The sequence below is a fragment of the Pleurodeles waltl genome, chromosome 9 (genome assembly GCF_031143425.1).
Source record: "Pleurodeles waltl isolate 20211129_DDA chromosome 9, aPleWal1.hap1.20221129, whole genome shotgun sequence".
Lineage (NCBI taxonomy): Eukaryota > Metazoa > Chordata > Amphibia > Caudata > Salamandridae > Pleurodeles > Pleurodeles waltl.
In genome coordinates, this window is record NC_090448.1 from 866,245,109 (window position 1) to 866,272,492 (window position 27,384).

General features: G+C 48.5%; 1 protein-coding gene across 2 annotated transcripts in view; it reads left to right on the plus strand.

The window, feature by feature from the left end:
- Positions 1 to 27,384, plus strand: part of SPATA7 (spermatogenesis associated 7) — a 408,620-nt gene that overhangs the window by 271,255 nt on the left and 109,981 nt on the right. Inside the window, exon 10 of one of the 2 annotated variants that reach the window (XM_069208136.1) lies at positions 9,516 to 9,575. The exons of the other annotated variant lie outside the window; for it this stretch is intronic. Coding sequence (XP_069064237.1) covers positions 9,516 to 9,575 — 60 coding nt within the window. The remainder of the gene's footprint in view (positions 1 to 9,515; positions 9,576 to 27,384) is intronic. 2 annotated transcript variants of the gene reach the window in all.

Consider the following 27,384-nt stretch of genomic DNA (forward strand, 5'->3'; position numbering starts at 1 on the left):
TCTGCTGTAATACCCAGTGAGACCCAAGAAGGCTCTCACCTCTGTCTGGGTTCTAGGTGGTTGCTAGGCCTTGATTGTCTCAATCATGGTCTAGGAGGGGGCTACTGGGGTACTGGGGGGGGGGGGCTGCACTTTGCCGCCACCTACTAGGTGTCCCAAGTACACCACGGAACCCTGCCCAGTCTGGCACTTACTGGCCTTGATGGTCAGGCCTGCCTGTTGCAGGGCCTCACGCACCTCCTTGAGGTGGCGAAGGTGTTCCTCCCAGCTGGAACTATAGACGCACAGAATGCATCCTTGCCAGCTAGGACCCAGTTAACCAACTGTTGGAAGGTAGCAGGGGCATTTTTCAGTCCAAAGGGCATTACTCTGAACTGGTAATGACCTTCAGGAGTAGAAAAAGCAGATCTCTCTTTAGCCCCCTCAGTCAAGGCGATCTGCCAGTACCCTGACGTGAGATCAAAGGTACTGAGGAACCTGGCAGTGCCTAACCTGTCTAAGAGCTCATCAGCTCAGGGGATGGAGTGAGCGTCTGTCTTTGTGACAGAGTTGAGACCCCAGTAGTCCACACAGAACATAAGCCCTGGCGTGGCACTGGGAGCAGCAGCCTTGGAAACCAACACCACTGGGATGGAACAGGGACTGCTGGACTTCTCAATCACTCTTAAGAGGCTACCTATGTGGGTGGCACAACCAGTGCTGCAGGCCCACTAGTAGCATTCAATCTAAAGGCCCTGGGCATATGTAGTGCACTTTTCTAGGGACTTACAAGTAGACCAGATATGCCAATTGAGTATGAACCAATGTTACCATGTTTTAAGGGAAAGAGCATATGCACTTTATCACTGATTAGCAGTGGTAAAGTGTGCAGAGTCCTGAAACCAGCAAAAACAGTGTCAGAAAAGTGGAGGGAGGCAGGAAAAAGGTTGGGGGATGACGACCCTAAGGCTAAGTCAAATCTAACAATTGCTAAGTGTTTTTATTGTATTGTTGTGTTTGCGTATATTGGCCCTCATTACGACCCTGGCGGTTGATGATAAAGCAGCGGTAATATTGCCAACAGGCCGGCGGTAACAAATATGAAATTATGACCACAGTGAAAACCGCTCAGACAGACAGACACTTTAACACACCGACCGCTGGGGTGAAAGCAACAGGCACCATGGCGTTAAACACCTACAGCCAGGCGGAAGACAATGTTCCGCCCACTGTATTAAGACACAGGGAACCGCCACCTTTTCCGGGGCGGTACCAACGACATCAAAAGCCTGGTGGAAACACTGCACAAAATTGAAAGGACTCGCCTGTGGAGACTCAGGGAAGAACCACGCCCCCATTGAGCCCGAGTTGCATGTGTTCCCCATGATCTTCTACCTTCTGCCCCATTACAAACACCAACGTCGGTGAAAACGACCACAGTGAGTACTGCCGCCTAGCATACAGGGGAGGGGGAAGGAAAAACAGAGTGACACACACACCAACACCCCCACCCCCAATACCATACACATAACCAGATGCAGTAACATTACATATACACCCCGTACCACTCAGGAATAATGCAAGGACAAAAGGAATTGATTAAAGTGAGTGTAATAAGTCAAAATAGTATAAATACGTGCATCCAAATAAAAAAGTATATACATATTTACAAATGCAGGGACACTGCCCAGTCCTCAATGTCCATGGGCCAAAGGGCCACATCACATAGTCCAAGGCCCCACCGTACTCCTGCAACAACATGGAGAGAACACTGCAGGGGCATCAGGTCGAAAATAGACAGGCACCTCAGGGGAACGGGGAATGTGGGGGCACCTCAGCTGGAAGATGGTACAACGCCACTGGTCCTGGAGGGGGCAACATATCCTGTGCTTGGTCCTGGGGAGTGCAAGACCATAGTCTCTCAAGTGGGTGATTTGCCCACTGGCTCTGGAGGGGGTAACATGCCCTGTGCTTGGTCCTGGGAAGTTCAAGGCCACAGTCTCTCAAATGGGTGACTTGCCCACTGGCTCTAGAGGGGGCAACATTCCCTGTGCTTGGTCCTGGGGGTGATAGGCCAGTCTCTCAAGTGGGTGATTTGCCCACTGGCTCTGGAGGGGGCAGGATGCCCTGTGCTTGGTCCTGAGGAGTGCAAGGCCACAGTCTCTCAAGTGGGTGACTTGCCCCTGGTTCTGGAGGGGGCATTGTGCCCTGTGAGCTTCATCCTGTGGAGAATGGGGTGAGTGGATGGCTTCTTCCACTGGTTCTGGAGGGGGCATAGTGCCCTGTGATGCAGATCTTGGGAAGTGCATGGTCACGGTCTCTCACCTGGGTGTCAGACCCACAGGATTTGCTGGGGCCAGGCCGCACAACAGCCCATGGAGGCAGGACTACACACTGTCCGCTGGCGGTGACAGCTGCTCAGTGGTGGTAGTGGTGGTGCTGGTGGCTGTGCTGGCAGTGGTGGGGGGATGTTCCAGCCCTTCCCCTGCTGCCTCAGACGGCTGCCCCCTGGGGCTGCTGCTTCTGGCAGTGGTGCTGGTGGCGGTGCTGGCAGTGATGGGGGGAGGCTCCAGCGCTTCCCCTGCAGCCTCGGACGGCTGACCACTGCGGCTGCTGGTAGCGGTGCTGGCAGTGGTGGGGGAAGGCTCCAGCCCTTCCCCTGCAGCCTCGGAACCATGGTTGGAGGTGGGGGCTCCGACTGAGTCCCAGCCCAAGCCTCTTGTCCTTTCTGCCTGCTGGTGCAGGCCCCATACCCCTTCCTTTTAGCAGCTGGGGGTGCCTTCTTGCCCTTCCTTTTAGCAGCTGGGGGTGCCTTCTTGCCCTTCCTTTTAGCAGCTGGGGGTGCCTTCTTGCCCTTCCTTTTAGCAGCTGGGGGTGCCTCCATGCCCTTCCTTTTTGCAGCTGGGGGTGCCTCCTTGCCCTTCCTTGCAGCCCTTGGTGCAGGCACCCTTTCAGTGTGGCTGCCTGGTGCCCAGGATCCTCTCCCACCTGGAGTAGCTGTGGACACTACTGTGTCCGTGGACTGGGTGGCTGAGGTGCTTGCCTGGGGGGGAAGAGGTCAAGGGTAGAGATAAAAAGCTTCTTAGGGACATTGGGGCGGGAAGAGGGAGAAGGTTTGGGAGTGGAGGCAGAGGGAGTGGTTGTAGGAGGTGCCAGTCTGCTGTGTTTGGGTGCAGGTGCATGGACTGGATGCTGTTATGAGGTGGATGGCTGTTGGGTGTCTGAGTGCTTGCGTTTGTGTACTTTGGGAGGAGGGGGCACAGACACAGTGGGAGAGGACATAGGGGACGTGTGCGTGGGGGTGGGGACTGCCAGTGAGGGGCGTGTGCTGTTAGGTGTGCTGGTAATGGTGGTAGTGGATGAGGATGTAGTGCATGCAGGTGTGAGTGTAGACTCAACTGAGAGGGAGGTGGACGACAAGGATGGGGCCACAGTGGAGGCAGTGGATGTTGGTATGACTGCTTCTGGATGGTGTTTGTGTGAGTGCCTGTGGGATGAAGTGTGGTGCTTGTGTTCGCCATGTCCACTCTTGTGTGTTGTCCTGGGTGCATGCTCGTCTGACTGTGTGCTTGGGATAGGTTGGGGTTGAGGGGAATGGGATTGGGTAGAGGAATTTGGAGGGGGGAGACTAGAAACAATGACAATGCCTGCCATCAGAGAGGAGGCCAGAGCCTGGATTGATCTATGTTGGGCCGCCATGCCAGTGTGAATGCCCTCCAGGAATGCATTTGTCTGTTGAATTTGGGCTGCCAGCCCCTGGATGGCATTCACAATGCTGACTGCCCAACAGAGATGGATCGCAGGAGGTCAATAGCCTCAGGGCAGCATGGCTAACTGGGGCAGGGCCTGAGGTGCCTGGGGCAAAGGAGATGCCCACCCTCCTGGGTGAGCGGGCACAGGAAACTAGCTGAGGGACTGCTGGGAGGGCGGTGCTGGTACCAGGGGTGGCGGCTGTACCTGTAGCTGGGGTGGGCACAGAGGTGTCCGCAACCACCAGGGAGCTTCCATTGGAGGAGGAATCCGTGTCAGAACTTTCCCCTCCTGTCCCCCCAGTGGTGCTCCCCTCGCCCTCCGGCCTTCACCGTCGGTGGATTCGGCATCCTGGTTCCTGTGGGATGCAGCTCCGTCGCTGGTGCCTCTGCTCTTCTGCCAGATGACGCTAATGCACATAAGGACAGGGTGACAAAACAAAAAGGGGGGGGGAGAGACAAAGGATACACTGGGTCAATGGCGGCACCAACACCACTGTTGGCGTACACAACACACTCACACACACATGGGGAACAGCCGTACGCACTAGGCACAATGCTAGTCACCAGGCCATGGATAGGGACACCTAACGCCAATTGCAGCATACCTGAGACCCACAGACCCCTGCCCAGTTGTGGATGCATACTATCTTGGTTAGAGTACTTTCACATCAGATCCCTGCGATACCAGGCCTGGCCTAGGGGCACCGACAGGGCGCACACACCCCAACCGGATCCCACCCCACCAGGTGCAAGTTGCATATTGGGGTACTGTACTCACCCCCTTGTGGTTGCTGTGATGCCCCCAAGTGCCCATCCAGCTCCGGATAGGCCATCACCAGTATGCAAGCCATCAGGGGGGTCAGGGTTCGACGGGCACCCCTTTTTCGTTGGGAGGCCTTCCCCAGCTGGGCCTCCATGGTCTTCCGTGCCTAGCGTCTCAGACCTCCCACCTTTTCCGACAGTGGGAGTTCCGCCTGCCGTAGACCCCCAGGATCCGCACGTCCTTGGCGATGGCACACCATATACCCTTCTTTTGATGGGTGCTGACCTGTAGGGAAATAGACACAGGGAAAACTACTAGTCCGCCCGTCCTGCCTGTACACTCATGGCCCAATATGCCCCTTCCCATCCCCATTAGCACAGACATGGACCCATACATGCTGCACCCTGCCCAGGGCCCATCCACCACCCACCCCCTACATGAGGACTTCACACACAGCACTCCATGCATACACGCACCATGCATCGTACTCACATTGTACTCACCTGATGGTCTGGAGGCCCATACAGCATTCAGTTCTGGGGTAGGACCCCATCCACCAGTCTCTCCAACTCCGCTGAGGTGAAGGCAGGGGCCCCTTCCCCAGTCACACGAGCCATGATCAGTTCCAAACACAGGTCACAGCAGCACATGCACTATTGGTCCTCTCCTGTTGAAGGTCAGGTAGCAAGTGAGTGAACAGATAGAAAATGGCAGAGATGTTCGCTGGCATACATCACCATTGACCACTGTACGCCATAGGGCCCAATGTTATCCAATGAGGAGTTGCACTGCAGTTTTCGACCGCCTCGAGCAACGGCGCACAACGTCATCGAAATTACCTTATTTCCACCTGTCCCTCCATAAAGGACAGGGAGACACTATTTCAGAAGGGGGGGGGGGACAGGCCATGGATCCTAACTGCGTCACAGTACACAAATGCACCATTTGGACATCTCCAACAATATAACGTTACAATCACCACATGCATTGAACTGTAGTGGTTGGAATTAAGAGATAATGACCAGCTGCTCGCCATTTTGCCCCATAGATTGCAACTGCTGCGGATGGATAGGAGATGGAGACATCCCCCCCGTGTACAGACCCCTGGTGGACTTGGCAACAATGGAGGACAGGCACATTATCCTCACCTACAGACTGGACAGGGCCACAATCACAGAGCTGTGTGCCCAATTGGAGCCTGACCTAATCTCTGCCATACCCCCACCTGGATCCCCCCTCTTGTGCAAGTGCTATCTGTGCTCCATTTCCTGGCAACTGGCTCCTTCTAAGTGACAGTGGGCTTGGCAGCAGGATTGTCTCAGCCAGTGTTCTCAATAGTGCTGACCAGAGTGTTGTCTGCCCTGATTAAACACATGTGCAACTACATTGTTTTCCCCCAGGTGGAGGATTTGACCACAGTGAAAGCTGATTTCTATGCAATGGGACATATCCCCAACATTATTGGGGCAATTGATGGAACACATATTGCATTTGTCCCCACCCCGGCAAAATGAACAGGTGTTCAGAAATCGAAAGGGCTTTCACTCCATGAATGTGCAGATGGTGTGCCTGGCAGACCAGTACATCTCCCACATCAGTGCAAAATATCCTGGGTCTCTGCATGATGCCTTTATCCTGAGGAATAGCAGCATCCCAAATGTGATGGCGCAATTCCAGAGGCACAGGGTGTGGCTAATAGGTGAGCCCTGGTTCCCACCCAGTATATGTTGGTGTATGGGTATGGTGTGGCCCTAAGGGTTAGTGTGTGGCTATCAGTTGTCCCTCAATATTTGCAGGTGACTCTGGTTACCCCCAACCTCTCATGGCGACTGACCCCTGTGAGGAATCCCAGGACAAGGGCAGAGGAATGTTACAATGAGGCACATAGGCGAACAAGAAGAATTATAGAGAGGACCTTTGGCCTCCTGAAGGCCAGGTTTTGTTGCCTCCATTTAACAGGTGGATCCCTGTGTTACTCACCCAAGAAGGTCTGCCAGATCATCGTGGCATGCTGTATGTTGCACAACTTTGCCTTGCGTCGCCAGGTGCCTTTTCTGCAGGAGGAGGAGGCTGGAGATGGCTTTGTGGCAGCAGTGGACCCTGTGAAGATGAGAAGGCAGAGGATGAGGATAACAGAAGTGCAATAATTCGTCAATACTTCCAATGACACACAGTAAGACAGTGTAAATGCACATTTAATTGACAGTTTTCTGTTTGACTGGTCACTGGCAGGCTGTTTTTCCCACTTCTATGGCCACTCACTGTACCCTTTGACATCTCTATTTGCAGATATTTGTGTCCTACTATCGCTCCTGGTATGTTGACTGCAGCCAACTACAGGTCTTTCCTATGTATACATTACTGTACAGTTGAATTGCAATGTTTAAACCTTGCTAAATGAATACATACTTAAATCATTTGACATACTCCATACATGTATTTTTTCCAAAGGGTGTTTATTTAAGTGATAAGAAGTAGAAGGGGTAGTGGAATGGGCTGGGTTGATGATGGAGGAAATTCCAGGATAGAGTCCTGTCTATTTGTATCACAGGTGCATTGTCCAATGGGGCATAGGAAGTGAAGCAATGGCATTTCAAGGTGGACAAGGTGACAGAGTGGGACACAAGGGTGACAATCAGGAGAGTCTTATTTCCTGGCGGGGGTCTTGGCAATAGTCTCTGGCTTCTTCCTGGATCGCAGGGAACGTTTGTGAGGTGGTTCTCCTTCTACAGGGGTAGGGGTGCTGGTGGCCTGTTGTTCCTGTGGCGGGCCTCCTGTCCACTAGCGGCAGAGGAGGTGGAGGGCTGTTCATCGGTTTGGCTAGTGTCAGGGGTCCGCTGGTGTGCCACTGCCTGCCTCATAGTGTTGGCCATGTCTGCCAGCACCCCTGCAATGGAGACCAGGGTGTTGTTGATGTCCTTCAAGTCCTCCCTGATCCCCAGGGACTGTCCCTCCTGCAGCCGCATGTTTTCCTGCAACTTGTCCAGAATCTGGCCCAGCGTATCCTGGGAATGTTGGGATTCTCCCAGGATTGCGGTGAGTGCCTCCTGGAGAGTCTGTTTCCTGGGCCTGTCCTCCCCCTGGCGCACAGCAGTCCTCCCAGCTTCCTGTTGTCCTATGCCTCTGTCCCCTGAACCATGTGCCCACTGCCGCTGACTCCAGGTCCCTGATCGTCGTGTGTTTGTGGTGTGGCCTGGGGTCCCTGTAGTGGTGGACACACTGCTGATTGACGTGTCCTGGGGACAGAGGTATGGGCCCGCTGGGTGGGGGCTGTGGTTGCGTTTCCTGAGGGGGGAGGCTCTGTGGTGGTGTGCGACTGTGTCTGAGTGTCCAGAGATCCCTGATGGACCAGGTTGCTCATCCAGATCCAGGCGAGCAGAGCTGCTGTCATCAATGTGGGCCTCTTCTGTGGGGGGACTGGATGTTGCTGGCACCTCTTCTCCGGTGACATTAGTTGGGGTACCTGTGGTGATGTGAATGCAGTGTTATTGTTTCTGCGTGTGACATATTGTGCATGGATGTGTTGCCCTCTATGGTTGTTGTTGCCCTGGCAGATTTTCCTTTGTGTGAGTTGCTATTTGTTGGGCTAGGTGATTCTCTCCAGTTTGCATGCAGTGGTTATAGGTGTCCATGCAGGTCTGTGAGGGGTATCCATGCATTGGTGTTTCATGCAGGGTTTGGTATTGGGATGAGTGGGTTGTGATGGTGGGGTATGTGGGAGGTGGTGAAGTGATGGGAGTGAGGGTAAGGGTGAGGGTTTGTGATGGCATACAGGTTGGGGGGTGATAGTAATAGAGAATTGACTTACAGGAGTCCAGTCCTCCTGCTGCTCCTGCCAGGCCCTCAGGATGCATGATTACCAAGACTTGCTCCTCCCATGTTGTTAGTTGTGGGGGAGGAGGTGGGGGTCCACCGCCAGTCCTCTGTACAGCTATTTGGTGTCTTGCTGCCACGGAACGTACCTTCCCGCGTAGGTCGTTCCACCTCTTCCTGATGTTATCCCTTGTTCTGGGGTGCTGTCCCACGGCATTGATCCTGTCCATGATCCTCCGCCATAGCGCCATCTTCCTAGCAATGGATGTCTTCTGCACCTGTGCTCCAAATAGCTGTGGCTCTACCCTGATGATTTCCTCCACCAGGATCCTCAGCTCCTCCTCAGAGAATCTGGGGTGGTGTTGTGGTGCCATGGGTGTAGTGTGGGTGGTGTGGGTGAGGGTGTGTAGGGTGATGTGTTTGGGTGTGTTATGTCAGGTGTGTGGATGGTGTGTAGGTGATGTTATGTGGCTCTGGTTGTGTGGGTGCTCTTGCTGTATCTCTCTTGTGCCAATTGTTTGTATTCGTAAAGGATTATGGGTAGTGTGGGTGTGTGTTTTTATAGTGGTGTGAGTGTGGTGTGTGTATGTGTGTCAGGTGTGTGTAGTTTGAATTGCACAGTGTGGTGTAGTTTTGTTTGTGTGTGTGTATTTTGAGTGCGGCGGTATGTCCCGCCATTAGTTTACCGCCATCGAATGTCCGCTACTGCGATTCATGGGTCATAATGTGATGGGCATAGTTCTGTTGGTGTAACGGTGTGGGTTTGGATTCTGCAACTTTATCACTGACCTTTGGGCTGGCGGACTTGTGTGTGTGGCTGTATAGTGACGGATTGGTATGTGTGTGTCATAATATGCTTGGCGGTTATCCGCTGCCGCGGAGTTATGTTGGATACAGTAGGCATGGCGGTAAGTGATATTTAGGGCAAATGTCATAATGAGGGCCATTGTCTTTTATCTAATTGTAAGGCTTGTAACAATAAATAAAATAAATAAACAAGTAAATAAACCAGGTCTTTGAAGAATTAAAAATAATGCAAATGTATTGGTTTTATTACAGTTAACAGTTTTTCTGAGTAAGATGCTATTCTGGCTTGATAACCTAAATCAGCTACTTTTGTTAACATATGCTCTTAGGATTTTGATTGCCAAATGTAAGTGATTGATTCTGCCAATGTAGCAGTTCCTTTTTGTTTTCTTTCTCTTTAGGTACCCATCCATAAAACAATTGACGTCCCATTCTCCCTTGATGCAGAAAGTAAAAAACGAGTAAGTGTCATGTTTGGCAACTCAGTTCTCCTAATTCTGAGTAATGTTAAACAAAGAAAAGGTCCTTGCTTTTAATCTAAAAAAATGATAAATTAGATCCCAATAAGCTTCTCATACAATTTACTTTTAATAATCACCGATCTAAAAAAGGTAGTATGACAAAATGAGTTTGCTTTGAACTTTCTGATGGATACAACTACCTGTGGATTCCTCACCTAAAGAATTTTCCCCCATGCGCCAGCATCCAATGGAAATTTTCTTCTAGCTCTGCGCGTCGACGATGACGTCACAATTGCCCGACTCCCACGCGATGCCGTATGACGTCATCCAGGCAATAAGAGGTCCTCGTCGACGATGTAGATGATTCCCTTTTTTCCGTGCCTTCAAGTAACGTTTTTTCTTTGAGGCTACCAGGGAGCTACTGTTTCACTTCGTGTGTTACAATGTCTCAGCCACGGAAGTCGGGTTTTAAACCCTGTAGGGAGTGCGGCGGCCGAATGTTGGTCACAGACCCACACGAGAATTGTTTGTGGTGTCTGAGCTCTGACCATGAGGTCAAAGCTTGCGGTTCATATCAGCGCATAAATCCGAAGGCTCTCAAGGAGCGCGAGGCCAAGTTGTTCTTGGCAAGGTCAAAGAAGGAGAGACATCATCGTCGTAGGTCTTCTTCCAAGTCCTCAAAATTCCACAGGCGTCATCGAGACTCCCGACGCTGGCATGATTCACGACGCCGGTCGAATAAGGACCGTTCCCGTTCGAGGTCGCCGTCAGCTCGACGCCGAACGACTTGGGAGGTTAGTCCGACTGTGACACCTCCGCCTCGGGCGACTCCTACTTCTCAGACGTCTCCGCTGTCGATCTTCGAAGTCGATCCTCACCAGGATCCGGCAGTCTCTCCGGCGCAGACAGAGATGCCCACACCGACATCGCCTGAGGCACCGGCTCCGCAAGGATATCCGGTGTTCCCGGCGCCAGGCACAGACCCTGACGCATTTCTTAATGCGATGTTCAACATCTTTGCCACCATGGCTCCAGGAGGTGTTCATTCGGGACCTTCGGGTCCCCTTGGCTTATGACATGGGTGTTCCGGCTCCATACTGTCCGACGCCCTTCATGCCTTTCCTTCCTTCGAGAAGTGCTGGTTCGGCCAATGAGTTCACCGCAGCTTTCATCTACACTGAAGAAGCCTACGGCGCCTATGGTTCCAGCGTCGGATGAATCCGATGTTCGACACCGTCCGAGGTCTTCGGCGTCGGCAGATGCCTTATCGACACCAAGGATAGAATCCATGCTCCGCTCCAGGAGATTGGCTCTGAGGCTGCTTGAGGAGCAGGAGTATGAGAAGCAGCTCTTGGAAGAGGGTGAGATTGTGGAGCCCCTGGGAGACCTGCAGGGCTTGGACACTGCTAGTGGTTTGGACACTTCCCCGGGGTGGGACTTGGCATCTCTGGGGGAGTACACTGAGGAGGCTGCCTCTTTCCATTCGGTGGTCAGGAAGGCGGCGGATTTTCTTGACCTTCCTCTTCCAGCTGCGGATGTTAAGACAAACATTCTTACGGAGGTTTTGCATCCTTCTTCAGCTGTGGCAGAGCCGCTTCTTCCTTTTAATGAGGCGCTCATTGACCCAATTGTGGAGGTGTGGAAGAAGCCTGTGACTTCTACGACAGTAAATAGGTCGGTTGCGAGGAGGTATCGGGTGGCTCCTGGAGATCTAGCGTTCTTGTCCAGACATCCGATTCTGGAGAGTTTGGTGGTGCAGGCTTCATGCTCCTCACGCTCTGCTCCAGGATCTTTTCCAGGGGTCCCTGCAGACAGGGAGTCCAAGAGAGTGGACCAATCTGCTAAAAAGGTGTTCTCTTCATGTAGCATGGCCCTCAAGTCAACGAATGCTACCTGTATACTGTGCAGGTACATCTATGCTCTCATGGACGAGGCCAAGACACACTCTGCATTGCCTCAGGAGGTGCTTAACCTTTTGGCGGACGCTCAGGCGGCGACCCAGGTTATCCAATCTGGGCTTGATACATCGGACTCTGTGGCCAGGGCTATGGGCACGTCTATAGCGACAAGACGGCATGCCTGGCTACGGTCTTCAGGATTCTCTTCCGATGTGCAGACAACCTTACTCGATCTGCCCTTTGATGGGGATAAACTGTTTGGGACAAAAGCTGATTCTGCTTTGGAGTGGTTCAAAGAGAGTAGGGCACGGCAAGATCCTTGGGCTTGCAAGCTTCCACCTCCACTTCCTTGATATCGTTTAGGAGGTTTAGGGGGTTTGGGCATGGCTCTTCCTTTCGAGGGAGATTCCAGTCAGCAGGACAGCAACCTACTACAGCTCACCCCTATAGATCATTTAGGGGAAGGGGTAGGGTTCGTACCAGAGGGGCCCCCCATCAGCACTCTTCCTCTTCCTCCAGAGGGGTGCAGCAGGGAAAGCAGCCTTAGTCGTCCATCACTCCCTTTGCATGCATCTCCTGTAGGAGGGAGACTGTCTCAGTTTCTTCACCTGTGGGAGTCAATAATATCGGACTCCTGGGTCACCGATATTGTGGGGAAAGGTTATACTCTTCCCTTTCGGGAGTTTCCCCCGCCCATCCTTCTGTTCGGAAGGCCATCTTTTACTACAACAGGAAGTGCTAATCCTTTTGTCAAAAAGTGCAGTAGAGTTGATTCCAGAGCAGGAGAGGGGTCAGGGCTGTTATTCAAGATATTTCCTGATCCCCCAAAAAGGATGGTAGGTTGAGGCCAATCCTGGAGCTGAGGATTTTGAATTGGTTCCTCAAGCAGGAGAAGTTCAAAATGCTGACCCTAGCACAGGTTCTTTTGGCGTTGAACGAAGGGGATTGGATGGTGTGTGTCGACTTGCAGGATGCTTACTTTCATATCCCGATCCTCAAGTCGCACAGGAAGTATCTCCGGTTTGTGGTGGGGTCGCAACACTATCAGTTTGCGGTCCTTTCGTTTGGTCTTACTTCGGCACCTCGAGTCTTCACGAAGGTGATGGCAGTGGTTGCGGCACAGCTCAGAAGGAGGCGGACAGCAGTATTCCCTTATCTGGACGATTGGTTGATCAAAGCCAAGTCTCCGGAGCTCCTGCGGCATCACCTACAATCGACAACCCAGTTGTTGTTCGATCTGGGCTTTTCGGTGAACATGCCCAAATCTCACCTGGAGCCCCCTCAGTGCCTCCTGTTCATAGGGGCAGTACTGGACACAACGTTGAATCGGGCCTTTCCTCCGCCCCAGCGGATTCAGGACATTCAGGCGCTGATTCCAATGTTCCAGAATGGGGCGGTCGTTCCAGTCCCCAAAGACCTTTGTCTGCTCAGTCTGTTCGCTTCTTGCATTCTGCTGGTCACTCATGCACGCTGGCACATGAGGGCTCTTCAGTGGTGCCTCCGCAGGCAGTGGTTTCAACACAAAGGGGATGTTGAGGAATCGATAAGGATCTCCAGAGACGCTGTAGTGGATCTTCAATGGTGGGCTGCGGTCGGCAACCTTTCTCAAGGAAAGCCGTTCTCGCTGTCACCGCCATTGGCCACAGTGATAACGGATGCCTCCACTCTAGTGTGGGGAGCTCAGCTCATCTGGGGGACCTGGAGGTCAAAGGCCATTGGTCTCTAGTGGAGCAGAGGTTTCACATCAATCTGTTGGAATTGCGGGTGATCCGTCTGGCTCTCAAGGCCTTCCTCCCTTCCCTTCGCGGTCGATCGGTTCAAGTCATAACGGACAACACTACAGCAATGTGGTATATAAACAAGCAGGGAGGAGTGGGGGTCGTACCTTCTCTGCAGAGAAGCTCTACGGCTCTAGTCCTGGGCTCAGGACCATCGGATTTGCTTGGTAGCAAACCTTTTGGCCGGAGTTCTGAACGTTCGTGCGGACAGTCTTATTTCGACCGATCACGAGTGGCGTCTTCATCCAGACTTGGTCCTTTACATCTTCCAGGTGTGGGGGTATCCACAGATAGACCTGTTTGCCACTCGGGAGAACGTGCACTGCCCGTCGTTCTGCAGCCTCCAGTATCCGATGCAAGGAGCATTGCAGGACGGGTTTCAGATGTCCTGGAAGGGTCAGTTGCTTTACGCGTTTCCCCCCCCATACCCTTGATTCCTCGGGTCCTGAGGAAGATTCGCCAAGACCGGGCCCAAGTCATCTTAATAGCTCCGGATTGGCCAAGAAGGGTGTGGTATTCAGACCTTCTCCAACTCTCTCTGTGCCTTCCGCTCCGTCTCCCTCACAGGGCAGATCTCCTCTCGCAATCGCAGGGGCAGGTTCTACACCCCCACCTCCAGAGCCTGCACCTGCATGCCTGGTGATTGAACGGGGCAATCTGAGTACTTTTTCTCTCCCACTTGAGGTGGTGGACGTTATATTCTCGGCCAGACGACACTCCACCAAATCTATCTATCTATGCAAGCAGGTGGGCTAAATTTGTGATTTGGTGTGGAGGGAATCAAATCGATCCCTTGTGTGCCCACTTATCTGACATTCTGTCATTTGCGTTATCCTTGGCGCAGGGGGGTTGTGCAGTTGCCACTGTTAAGGGTTATTTGTCCGCGCTGTCAGACTTCCTGTGCCTTCCAGACCAACCCACCTTGTTTAAGTCCCCAATAGTTTTGAGGTTCATTAAGGGTCTCACTAACAAGTTTCCACCCACTCCATTTGTTATGCCACAGTGGGATTTGAACTTAGTGTTAGCCTTTCTTATCGGTTCACCGTTTGAACCGATGCATTCATGTCCCTTGAGGTTTTTAGTTTTGAAAACTGTTTTTCTAGTTGCCATTACATCTGCTAGAAGGGTGAGTGAGCTCCAGGCTCTTAGTGTGAAAACCCCATATACTTCCTTTTATAGGGACAAGATGGTGTTAAGGACCAAGGCGGCTTTCTTACAGAAGGTTGTTACACCCTTTCATTTAGGACAGTCCATCACACTTTCTTCCTTCTATCCTCCACCTCATCCATCAAAGGAGGAAGAGAGGCTACACGACTTGACACAAGAAAAGCGTTAAGCTTCTTCGTCGTCAGGACGAGAGAGTTCAGACAGGATGATCAGCTCTTCATTGGTTACGTGGGGAAGAGGAGAGGCAAAGTTTTCCAGGTGGGTCGTTCTTTGCGTTAAATTGTGTTATTCTTTAGCAAAGAAGGAGCCTCCTGTGGCGTTAGGAGCCCATTCCACCAGAGCTAAGGCGGCCTCTTCGGCCTTGGCTAGAGGTGTTCCTGTGATTGACATCTGCAAGGCTGCAACTTGGGCATCCCTCCACACATTTGCTAAACATTATTGTTTGGATTCTGAAGATAGGAGGGACGGCCATTTTGCACGGTCAGTCCTGCAGGATTTCTTTGTTTGACCATTCATGCACCCACCACCGAGTGCGGTACTGCTTTGGGACTCTATTCTTTAGGTGAGGAATCCACAGGTAGTTGTATCCATCAGAAGAACAAGTTACTTTCCTTCGGTAACGCCTTTTCTGGTGGATACACTAGCTACCTGTGGATTCCTCACGGTCACACCCGCCTCCGTTTGCCTGGTTGGTCTTACCAATATATCCTTGGGTGAGCATCTGTATATTGTTGATGTGTATATACTGGTGCAATGATTTATATATGTGTATATAGTTGTTTATGTATACATACACATATATGCATATATTTCATTTTGTAGGACTGTATACGGTAGGATGTTTATTTCTACTCGTTATTTTTCATATTGGTTGTAATAAATTATGGTATATAAGTTTGATTGATGTGTTCATGTCAAATATGTAGTGCCAATGTTCACCTGTTCGCCTCAAAGGCACGTAAAAAATGGTGATAACTGACGTCTGCACGTCGACGAGGACCTCTTATTGCCTTGATGACGTCATACGGCGTCATGTGGGAGTCTGGCAATTGTGACGTCATCGTTGACGTGCACAGCTAGAAGAAAGTTTCTGTCGGATGCTGGCGCACGGGGGAAAATTCTTTAGGTGACGAATCCACAGGTAGCTTGTGTATCCACCAGAAAAGGCGTTACCGAAGGTAAGTAACTTGTTCATTGTGTTCTAAAGGTGGATTTTAAGTGACTTAAAATGTGTAAAGAGAGTTTTTAAATTTTAAAGATCACTCAGTACTGTTTTTTTTTATTTTAAAACTGAATTACAAAACGAAAGCTAAAAGTAATTTTACATGGGTCCTTTAAAAGCTATGCTTTTTATTATCTGAAATTTCCTTTAAAAGCTCGAAGGCTGCATTTTAGTATAAGACTTTTTATGCTATAAAAATGTTCATTGTATGATGAGCTTCAATTTGCTCAGCAAAGACTAGTGTAACTCTTGCTTTTTGTTTATTTGCTAAAGAGCCATAAGTGAGCAAAGGCAGCTTTCCCTAAGTCTGTAATAGGAATAAAGTACCCTAATGTATGTATATAGGCGTTACAAACCTCGTGAGACAAATATATTTCTCAATTAAAGGAACAAAAGAGACTGCCTATTTCAGTGACTCACAGACAGTGCCTATTCTGAAAGGGGTTTAATAGTTTTAGTAATAAGTCACTAGGTGACTCTACATCATAGGGACACCCTGTTACAGTTTTAGGGTCTCCTTTTACAGGCCATTCTTAGTTGTGTTAGTCGAGTTGAGTTGACATGAACCAACAATACCATGTCTAGAATGGATTAGACTGTAAAAAGAAATCCCAGGACTGGATAACAGTCTCACTGTTCACATGGGCTCAACTGGTAAGCTTCTATAATGAAAGGAGCAGATCAAACCAGTGACTATGCAATGATCATATTGACTTAATACAGTCACAGTTTTCATCCATTCTGGTCACTGGCTCTAGGCCCAGCCACTGAAGTAGGCTACCATTTTTGTCAGGATAAGTGTTAGAACCTGGGCGGTAAGAATTTTAAGTCTTGCTGCACATTGCGAACATGCCCAACAGGGGAATATGATTAAGGAAACTTAGTGTGATCAACACAAGTCACACCACCCTGAATCCCTAGGTTTCAGAAATGCCTAGGATTCATAAGGTTCCTGGTTGCCAGCTGACCTAGAGCCCAAAGAATGCACCTATTCACCATGGTAAGATGAAATTGGGATGTACACCTTCTTTTCAGGCTATATGTCAAAGCTATCCCCAAAAATATCAATTTTTTCTCTCACTTGTCATGGGGATGGAAATGGAGATGTTGTACGTCCCAGTGGGTAAGAAAGACTATTGAGACATTAAGGGTGGGAATACTACCTGATGTCAGAATGAAGCGCCATGCAAACTGCCCCAAGGACGGCAGAAAGACTCTTACCCCTTTCTGTCTGGGTTGGAACATTGCCCGATGCCAAAGTGGGTTGCCCCATCCTTTTTTTTTTTTTTTTTTTTTTGCTATAGTGTCTAGTTTTTGCTCCTCTCTTCCAGTGGGAAGGATTGAGTTAAACCTCCCAGTGTACCCTCAGGGAAGGCAGAAATACTATTGCTCCTTTTGGGTTGGTGGTAGGGTCCGATTCCTTGGTAGGTTGCCTCAACCCCCTTTTTTCGCCAATAAATACCTAGTATGTAGTGGCTTTTTGCTCCTCTCCTCCCTCCGACAGACATATTGGGAATAAACCCTGGGTAGGGCAGAAAAGCTGTTGCAGCCTTTTTAGAGTGGGGCATGGGCTTGTGACAGGGTGGCCCTACCAATCCCTTCTTTTTTATTTTCAAACTTTGTTCTTGGTGTCTAGGTGGCAAGACCTCCCCAGATCTACCCCCCGCAGGGAAGAGAAAGACAGAAAGGTTGTTGGGGTGGGCATGGCCCGATGGCAGGGTGGTCACCTCACCCCTTTGCTTATTTGTTTTATTTACCCTGATGTCTAATAGGCTTTCTGCCCCAAAGGGGTTGATTGGAAAAATCCACCCATTTCCCTCTCTGGGGAGCTAGAGTGAGGGACAAAAAGACTACCATTTTTTAAATTAGAAGTACTTGCCCATCTCTGGGCGACTTGCCCCTTCCCTGGTGACTAGTTGGTGGGTCACTGCTTAGGCAATCTCGGGCCCGTGGCAGCCCCCAAGGAGGGATCCATTAGAAAGCTGTTTGGTGCTCGGGGAAGGGTTATGCTCCTCCCCTCTCCCCAAGCACTGTCAAGGTGAAAGTTGACCACGCTTAAGGGTACAGTCTGCTTCCATCTTGTTTGCTATAGCATCAGCGCGCTGCACGTCACAGCAAACAAATAAAAAAGCTTAGACTTTCCTTCATTCAGACTTTTTTTTTTTAATGAAAAGTAAATTCTTCTGCTGCAAACAAATTTAGACAAATCATACACAAAGCAGTCCAGGCAAGAAACCATGCAGAATAAAAACATTGTCTGATGTTGGCTGTTAGTCTTTTTGGCTTTGTCAGTGTGTGTTTTTCATTTTTTGTCATGTTTTTTGTAAAACTTAGTTTTTAGGAGCTACCAGGCCCTAGCTGATTTAAACAGTAAGCATTGGCTAAAGCTACAATATTTTTGTTGCCTCACAATTCACACTTTGCCGTTATAGACCCTGATACTGAAGGGAACTACAGTGTTGATGTGCTCTTTTTGAATGAGTAGAATGCTGTCACTCACAGTGAAGTTAGGCAATGGCTAAATTGAGCTGACACACCTTCACGTGTTGCACATTGTAAAAGGTGAAAGAAAAATGTGAAAGGCACAATAACAGAAGAGTGAAGAGAGCTGGCTGATGTCCTGCTAATGATTTATATAAAGTTTGAAAAATCAGAAGGTCTTGAATAATGCCAAACTTTTAAAGGGACAAATTCAGGATCCAGTAACCATTCAAAGAGCAGAAAATAGTTAAAATAACAAACAGGATCATACCCAGGGCCAAAATATCAGTTAAGAGTGAAACTAGTTGTAACTCATGGAGTTGTCTTCCTCATTAGTTTCTACATCTTGGTAAGAGCCGAGGATCCATGATGCAACATCATGGTAGGTGCATATCGTAATGATAACGTTTCTAGTTTCTCCCATTGAATCTAGTACTAGGTATCAGTAGTGATGTTATGTGTACACTCCAGTAGTTGATCAAGCTTCATTAAGCATTTGTCATTCCCTAATGACATACCAACATCTTAAATACTTTAAAGTGGCCTGTAAGGTAATGACCATGAACTACAGATGCCTATTCCCCGGGAAGATCCTCAGGGCTGTACCCACCTGGAAACAGGACCTCATACTACAAATTGTAAGACGCTGTCAAGAGTACAAGTATTGTCAAAGCCAATAAGTCATGCCTTTGAAAATAGTTGACCGATCCTTTGGCTTTGTGAATGCTTTTTGCTGATGCTCAAAGAAGTTAAAAGTGCACAATTGTGACTCTCTTAAAGGAGTGACTCAGAAGCAAGTTGAAGCTGCTGCACTCTCCAGAAAATGAAAACACAACTTGTAAGGGCATGGGATCAATCACTGAGGGGGCAGAGACCTTGTGTACTAGCTTTTGATCATGAGCTTGCCACAATTCACAAGGTATGCAGATCATGGAATATGTGGCACGTGGCATAAAGTCATATTTTCATGGAAAAAGCTTTGACGAGGCAATTGTGTGATTTCATTTGCCCTGTACATAATTACATATATTGACACATTTTTTTAAATGTTTACATTTTGTAGCCCTAACATTTTTTCACAAGGGAAGTGAGATGAAATGACCGGAATCAAATGATGGTTGGACAAGAGCTAAATCTGGGATTGGAAGCTAAGAACCATATCACAAAGAACTTGCAATTTTGACCACGAATGGGAGGTTTCGTTGGGTGTGTGAGTACCAGAAGCAGCAGAAATTGGTGAATGATCTTTGTCTACAACTGTGTGTTTATACACATCTACATACAGTTAAGTATGTGTACATACACATATATATGTGTGTGTGTGTACTCTTGAAGGTAAGTAGCAGCAGAACTTTACGAGTGCACCTGTAGACCTTCACTTACGTGACATATGAAACGGTGTGCTTACAACTACATATTCACAAAACATAGTATGCTGCCACCACCACACTACATACTAAAGCCATGACAAGAACATTAGTCCATTGCTAACCAGGACAGGTCCAGTACCTCTGTCATGTCAATGGTCAGACATAATATTGCCTTTGTTTACAACTGTGTGTTTATACACATCTACATACAGTTAGGTATGTGTACACTTGGGGGTGCGTGGTCACACCATCGACCAAGATGGCCGTACTTCAGTGAAGCTCTGGAGATGGCTGACCGACAACTTTGTGTTCATCTTCCAACTAACCCCATTCTTGAAAGCCAACTATGCGATTGGAGGCACAACAACCCCTGCATCAAGTGGAATGTTCTTTCCCCAATGAGCGACTGCATGAGGGACAAGAACAGTGACTGCAGACAGTCGACCCAGCACTGTCTTTGGAGGCCCACAGCGACAGGGGCCATGGGTGAGCCTAAGGACCGGGCTACTGAGCCCTGCTGGTTGCGTTGCCTGATCCCTCACCCGCACCACGCGCTCTAAAAGCCCCAAACAGTGAACAACCACATGGAGGAGGCCCTGCATGGGCGATGGGCTGAGCCACGTCCACGTATTTTCAGGCCGGGATGTTGCCTGCCATGTTACTGCGTGGGGCCTACTAAAACGGCCTGCTGTCAAACACAACCGCCTGCTGAGTTGTCCACGCATCCAGTTCCTGCATGCTAACAACCAGCTGTGGACGGCGGGGACTGCACCTGGAAACACTTGCTGTGTCTCCTGAATCCCTCCCTTCACACAAGGAATCTAGGAGGAGTGGAGGCAACCTGACGACAGCACTGGGAGGACCCGCAGGGCCACATACCATGCTCTGTTATTTACCTCCACCCCACCTCATCATTTTAACTGCTTCAGGACTTACTGTAAAGTGATCCGTGGTTCTCCAAGGCTCGCTAGCCTAATATTCGCTGCTCAGTTCTTACTGTGCCGCTGCATGGGCTAGCTGTACAATTCCCTGGCCCTGGTTCTGTGTGATGGAGTGAGGCTTGATGTGCCCTACCTACACAGTCCTTCACTTCTACATCATTGGCACAAGACAATATGGCTGTCTCCTATTATACTTATACTGCAGCTCTCCTTGAAGACCTTGACACCTACTATCTGGCGCACCTAGGAGGTAGCGCTAACCACCTGCTTGCTTAGTTATCACCATGGGGAGCAGAGACCCCAGGTAGAAAAAAACTCTTTCTTTTGATCAACCTAAGAGGTCAAGGTGCCAGCACTCACTTTCTGACACTGAAGACTCCCCACTGGCTACTGCCACATTACCGCACATGGAGGGTGTAGCTGTGATTATGGCGGAGTTGCACGCAGGCTTTAAATCCATTGACGACTGCTGTGGCACCCTCAGAAGCAGACCAACTAGGTGAAGGAATAGACTCTCATATGGTCTGGATAGACAGGGTAGAATGACACATCTCTGACATGGAAGGCAACAACGCATCGGCCATAAAACACCTAGAGGCAGTGGAACGGATGTTCAATTCCACAGTAGGTAAAAACGAGGACCTCGAGGCGAGAATGTAAATTGGATAGCTATCACACCACTGGCATATGCTAGCCTACCAACAGCATTAACTCATATCAGCACATTTCCCTTTGTGAGTTATGTTTGGGGCTTTTAACTTTCAGACTCATGAACACCTGACTTTTCCTGTTGTCTAGTCCTATGGTAACAAAGGGCACCTACCACTCCAGTGTTACCACACCTCTAAGTATACACCGCTCTGTTTATGATTATGTTATGTCTTTCTTGGAATTGGATTTACCAGGTGCTCTCAACCTAGTTTTGGTGGGGGGTTTGGGTTGAATTGGCTGAGTTTAGTTTCTGTTTGACTGTTTACATACTACTATACTACTATACTATGACTTGACATTCCACACCTCGTAGTGCAACCATTTTCCTACATTTCTTTCTCCATGGGGTCCACACATAGGGGGACAGAAGGGGCTAGACCTTTCCTACATCACCTGAAACATCTGGGGCATTAATAAGCCCAAGAAGGGCCCACAAGTACTTTCTTACCTGACATGCCATGGCATCAAGCTGACGTTCTCCAGGAAACACACCTAGCACCCAAAGACATTTATACGTTTGCATCAGCGTGGGGAGAAAATAGTATTTTTTTTTATTTTTTTTACCTACTATAGTTTCTACTCTATAGGGATCTATACCCTGATTCATCAGTGTCCCTTTCACCTACCATAAGCATTTCATAGACCAAGAGGGAAGATATGTCATTATATCTGGGCTACTAGCGGCAAGACATCTCCTTAGTAAATGTATTTGCTCCCAAAAATAGACTCCCCCTCTTTTTCATCTAACTGTCTGCGGAACTGGGACGGGTGGAGACCGAGTTAATTCTACGCGGGGTGACATTATTATGGTGCACAATCCCATGCTGGACACCATCGGCTTGACAAGTCACAGTATGCCTTGTGCATTGCGAATCCTGCAGGATGTCATAGACACCTAACAGATATCTGGCGCTCTCACCACACCTCTGCTGATTTTATTCTGCCCCTCATGTCTGGTCTTGGTTAGACTATTGGTTTATAGCCAAAAGCGCTCTCCTGGGGTTGAGAAACTTAACTCATTTACCCCGTACACTATCAGACCACTCCCCAATTGAAAATCCCCTACAACAGTGGGATGGTTAGACAGTGGGGATACCCTAAAAACGCACTACATGACGCAGTATTTTATTCTGAACTACGGAACGATACCCCTGAATATTTCATACTTAACACGGGGCCTGTCACAATACAGGCTACCCTCTGGGAGGCGTCTAAGGCCTATATTCGCCGACTATGCATTGCCAAACATTCTGAAGTATTTAAAAGCATCCAAAATAATCTAGCGCGTATAGAGCAAGAATTTTTGATTATCAACAGAGAGTCTCTTCGGCAGGGCCCAGACACACATCTACATCGGTGCTCCTTATTGTTGAAGGAATTTAGAGAGCTCTCGGACAAGGAGGTGGCCTACCTTGGAATGTTTGCCCAGGCCTGCAGGTATGACGAGGGCATGAGACCGGGCTGCACATTGGCCAGATTACTGCACCCCAATTATCATAGTACTTGTATTACTGAAGTCCCTACTGACAAGGGGACGACTGGGACCAACAACACTGGTGTAGCCACAGCATTCCTAAACTATTTCCAATGATTGTACACTACACGTTCCATTGACAGCCCTAACACTATAGCTGCATACTTGGTGCCGATAGAGATGGTTTGCCTGACGGGTGGACAGCAGCATTATCTTGCAGCCCCTATCACTAGTGAAGAGATAATTCAGGCAATTGATTCCTTCGATGGCTCCAAGGTACACAGGCTTGACGGCCTCACTGATAGTTTCTATAAGGCATACAAATAGATTGTGGCCCCCCACCATTTGGAAATGCATCGAGAGTCTCTTGAACTGGCACCGTCCCCTCCATTCTTAGGGAAGCCGTTATAACTTTGCTGCTCCACCCTGGTAAGCCGTCACAACCATGCTCTACATACAGACCTCTACCCCTACTCAACCATGATGACAAAATACTAACCAAACTTCTTGCAACACGCCTCTCGCTCCTGATGAAACAAATCATCTCTCCCATACAGTATGGATTCGTACACCATCACTCCACCACATTCACTCTAGTCACCAACTTCGTCGTACTGATTCAAATCTCCCCAACGAGCTAAGCAGCGGTTGCTCTTCTCGATGCCAAGAAGGCATTTAATTCACTAGAGTGGTCATTTTTAAAGCCAAGCCTGAGTAAATAGGGCCTTGCTCACAGCGTCCTTAACCTCATGATGCTACAGTATACTGAACCCACAGCTAGGCTCGGGTGAATGGTTCGCTCACAGTCCACTTCACAATTTTCAAAGGAACTCGCCAGGGCTGCCCTCTATAACCATTGCTTTGTATCATTGCACTGGACCCATTAGTTTGACAACGAAAATGGCGTCAATTACAATGTGGCCTACGGTTTAAACATGGCCCACTCTTAATTTCCATGTATGCAGATGATATATTGCTTTTTCTTAGAGATCCCACCATACACCTGCCCCCAATCATCCGAGAAATTATTATATTTGGATGCCTTTCTCGATTGTCCTTTAGCTGGAGTAAATCAGAGCTCTTTCCTTTCACCAACCCCCAGTGCCCTGTAAGTTGAAGTACCGCTGACATGGTGTGATGATCCCCCGATACCTCAGTATCCTCCTGCACAGACAGCAAGAAAATGTGGTAGGGCTAAACTACGGACCTGCAGTTGAGAAACCCGCCACTCAAATTGAGCGATGGATCACACTTCCGTTGTAAATGGCTGGAAGAATTGCCATTATCAAAATGGTCGTCCTCCAACACTTTTTATGTTTGTTTTTTAATATCCTGCTACCATTGACTAACAGCGTTTTCACCAGACCCACAGGTCTACTTCTTCACTTGGTTTGGGCCGGTGGATGGCTTAGCTTTCGAATGGGAGACACTTACACTCCAATATGAAAGGGGTGGCTTTGAAGTACCCTATTTACATTTGTATTACCTGGTGGTGCAATGTAATGTTTCTTATTACTGGTACCACTCGGATGCTAGACTACCGTATCTGGAACCAGAGCAAGATCAGGTGGAGCACACCCCCCTCTCTGCCATTTTACCACTATGCCCCACAGACATCCAAACGCTCTATATCACCAGCTGGGTAAAAATATGCAGATATTTGAGCAGTGAGTTGCTCTACTCCCCAGCCTGCCCCTAGTCTACAACCTTTGGCTACCATTGACCCAGGGACAACTGGTTCACTGCACTCTGAGGGATCACCATATTCATACCATTGGCAACCTTTTTCCATATGTCCTTCTCATAACACGCAAGGTTTTGGTAGCCTCTGGAGACACCACCCCCATGGACAACTTTGTCCTTCAACGGATACAGGACACATTGCGTGATAGAATACTAACCTACCCAGTGGAACCTGAAGATTTCCTTCCACTGACATTAGTGATAATGTCTTCTTACACGTCTCGCCTGGTATCCCATCTATATCAGTCTTCCCTAGCCTTAAAAACAGTGGGCATTGAGAGGGCCCGCAGTGCAGGGAAGCAAAACTTGGGACACCCACTCACAGACAAGATATGGCGTTTTTCTGCATGCAAACTAAACTGATCTCTACCAATCACAGACATAAACTGCTCCTCTACAAGTTCCTTCACTGAGCATATATGACACCGATATGCCAGGCAAAAATTCACCCCACATGCTCTCATAACTTTCTGAAATATGGTGCAGGCCAAGCGGACCTCATGCACCTTGCATGGACTTGCTGTGCACTCACACCTACTGGGCACAAATCCACAGCTCACTCTCAGTAAAGATTGAGCTCCCTGTTCACCCTGACCCCTTGCTAACACTCCGGGGTATGTGAAGCCTCTCCCATCTGGCATTAGAAGTTTCACTGCAATTGTATTGTTGCTAGCCAGACACCGGATACCCATGTGCTGGGGCACTGCCAGAATCCCCACCAAGGACGATTGGTTGAATGTTCTGATTTTATGCGACCTCGTCAGCGAGATTTACGCTATATTGCAACCCCGACCTTCAGGCCCAAGGACATTTGGCAACCCCTATATATATGTATATACTCTTATATGCGCACCACTCTATGTACCAGCAGAACTTTACATGAGTGCACCTGTAGACCTTCATTCATGTGACACAGATAAAAAGGTCTGCTTACAACTACAACTACAGATTTGCAAAACATAGAACACTGCCATCACCACACTACATACTAAAGCCATGACAGGACCAGTAATCCATTGCTAACCAGGACAGGTCCGGTACCTTCCTCATGTCAATGCTTAGACCTAGGTGCACATGCTGGATTAGCATAAGGCTGGGGCCAAATTCACAGTTGAGCACTCTGAACAGGGGAACACGACTGTACAGTAGACATTCCTGCCCTAATCCCTACTCTGCTGTGAATCACTGCATCACACAGTGCTGTGCTCTAGAAATGCCATAATCTCTCTGATAAAGTTAAAATTGACCACCAGCTTTATCAACACAAGAAAGTTGTCTGATAGTGTTCTAGCAAGATTTTCAGCCTGCTCAGCAATATGTGTCAGTTCTTACCAGAGCAATACCCCAATCTTTTTGTGAAGATCTATTATTCACCTCAGTGTAGATCTGGGTTAGCAAATAGCAGCAGAGCTTTACATGAGTAGGCATGTGGACACTACTTATACAGTTGAAACAGTCAGGATGCCTCTGAATCCCATCGACTCCTAGTATAAACTATATTGAAATAGCATTAGAACCCTAGACACATCTGAGCCACATGTTGGCCTAGATAGGCCGTGGACCTGTTTGTCTCAAGGTCATTAATGGTCTTAACACCGCAGCACAGACGAACATGAAATCAATAAGTTCAAAGCATTTTCCCTTGACATCCTTGAAAAAGCGAGGGTCACCAATAGTTGGGCCATGCCTATCAACTGAGGTCATATTGCAGCCCGTCACAGGCATCTACCTTCCACTCTGCGATGACTTTACCTATCTGAAAGCTCACAGAATTATATATCATTGTGATCAACCGTATGTGCCAAATAATGGGGGTTATTCTAACTTTGGAGGAGGTGTTAATCCGTCCCAAAAGTGACGGAAAAGTGACGGATTTACCACCAGCCGTATTACGAGTCCATTATATCCTATGGAACTCGTAATACGGCTGGTGGTATATCCGTCACTTTACCGTCACTTTTGGGACGGATTAACACTCCTCCAAAGTTAGAATAACCCCCAATATCTCTCCGTTTGGCCATACCTTCCGTATTCTTTCTCTTTTGCCTTTTCATGCAGTGTTTTTCTTGGTGCTTTGATGAAGCCTTTGGCGGAGGTCATCTTGTACAATGCAAGCAAAGTCCTCAACCAGGCAGGCAGATAGGTCTTGAAATACCAGCAGCATTTTCACAATGTGACAAATTGGCAAAAGCAATAGGCAGGGATATGCTTTTTGTCGATCTGTAAAGTTTTAAATTAAAATCACACAAGATGTTTGGAAACTAAATTACTATAAATTGGTATAAATCATCAAAGCCTTCCTTCCTTCCTGCAGAGTTCCCCTTGGTTTATGTCTTTTCTTCTCAGACATACACCTCAGCTGTATGCATGATCCTGATACACATCTTACACTAGGGCTGGAAAGAAATACATTCTGGAGGCTAAAAAGGCTTTTCATCAAAAGAGTAACGAAACTATTTGTTTTCCCCAAGCCTTCTAATATTTATTGCCAAGAAAACATTGTTAAACAAAAACAGTCTTAATGGCTATAAAATCCTAAATTTCCATTTTTTTGATTCATAAGCTTTACATTGCAGCTAAGTGCATCCATCATTCAGAGTTATGCACAGTGAAGAGGATTGTATCCCAAGGTTTTAATGTGTTGCATCAGTTACTGTTGAAGCCATAATTATGTGAATGAAAACAGAAGGCAATAAATAGGCACTATAATCTATTACCTAATTGAAATTATGAATGCTGATATTTGAAGACTTATCTAGACATAGGCCGGCGGCACGTTTCTCTGTCGGGAGACCAAGTAAATTACTCCATTGCACTGGAGGAGGGGCTGCCTGCCAAATTTAGAAGTGACCACCAAGTTGGCGGTTGTTTCTAAAGTATTTATAAGAACCCCCGTCATGACAGTTCCAGTCAATGATGTTTGCAGGTTTGGTGCAGAGCTCCATCAACATAATCTAGCCCACACCAAACAGTTTTATTTTTTTATTTTCAAAAGGAAAATCCAAAGTGGTATTTTTATTTTGA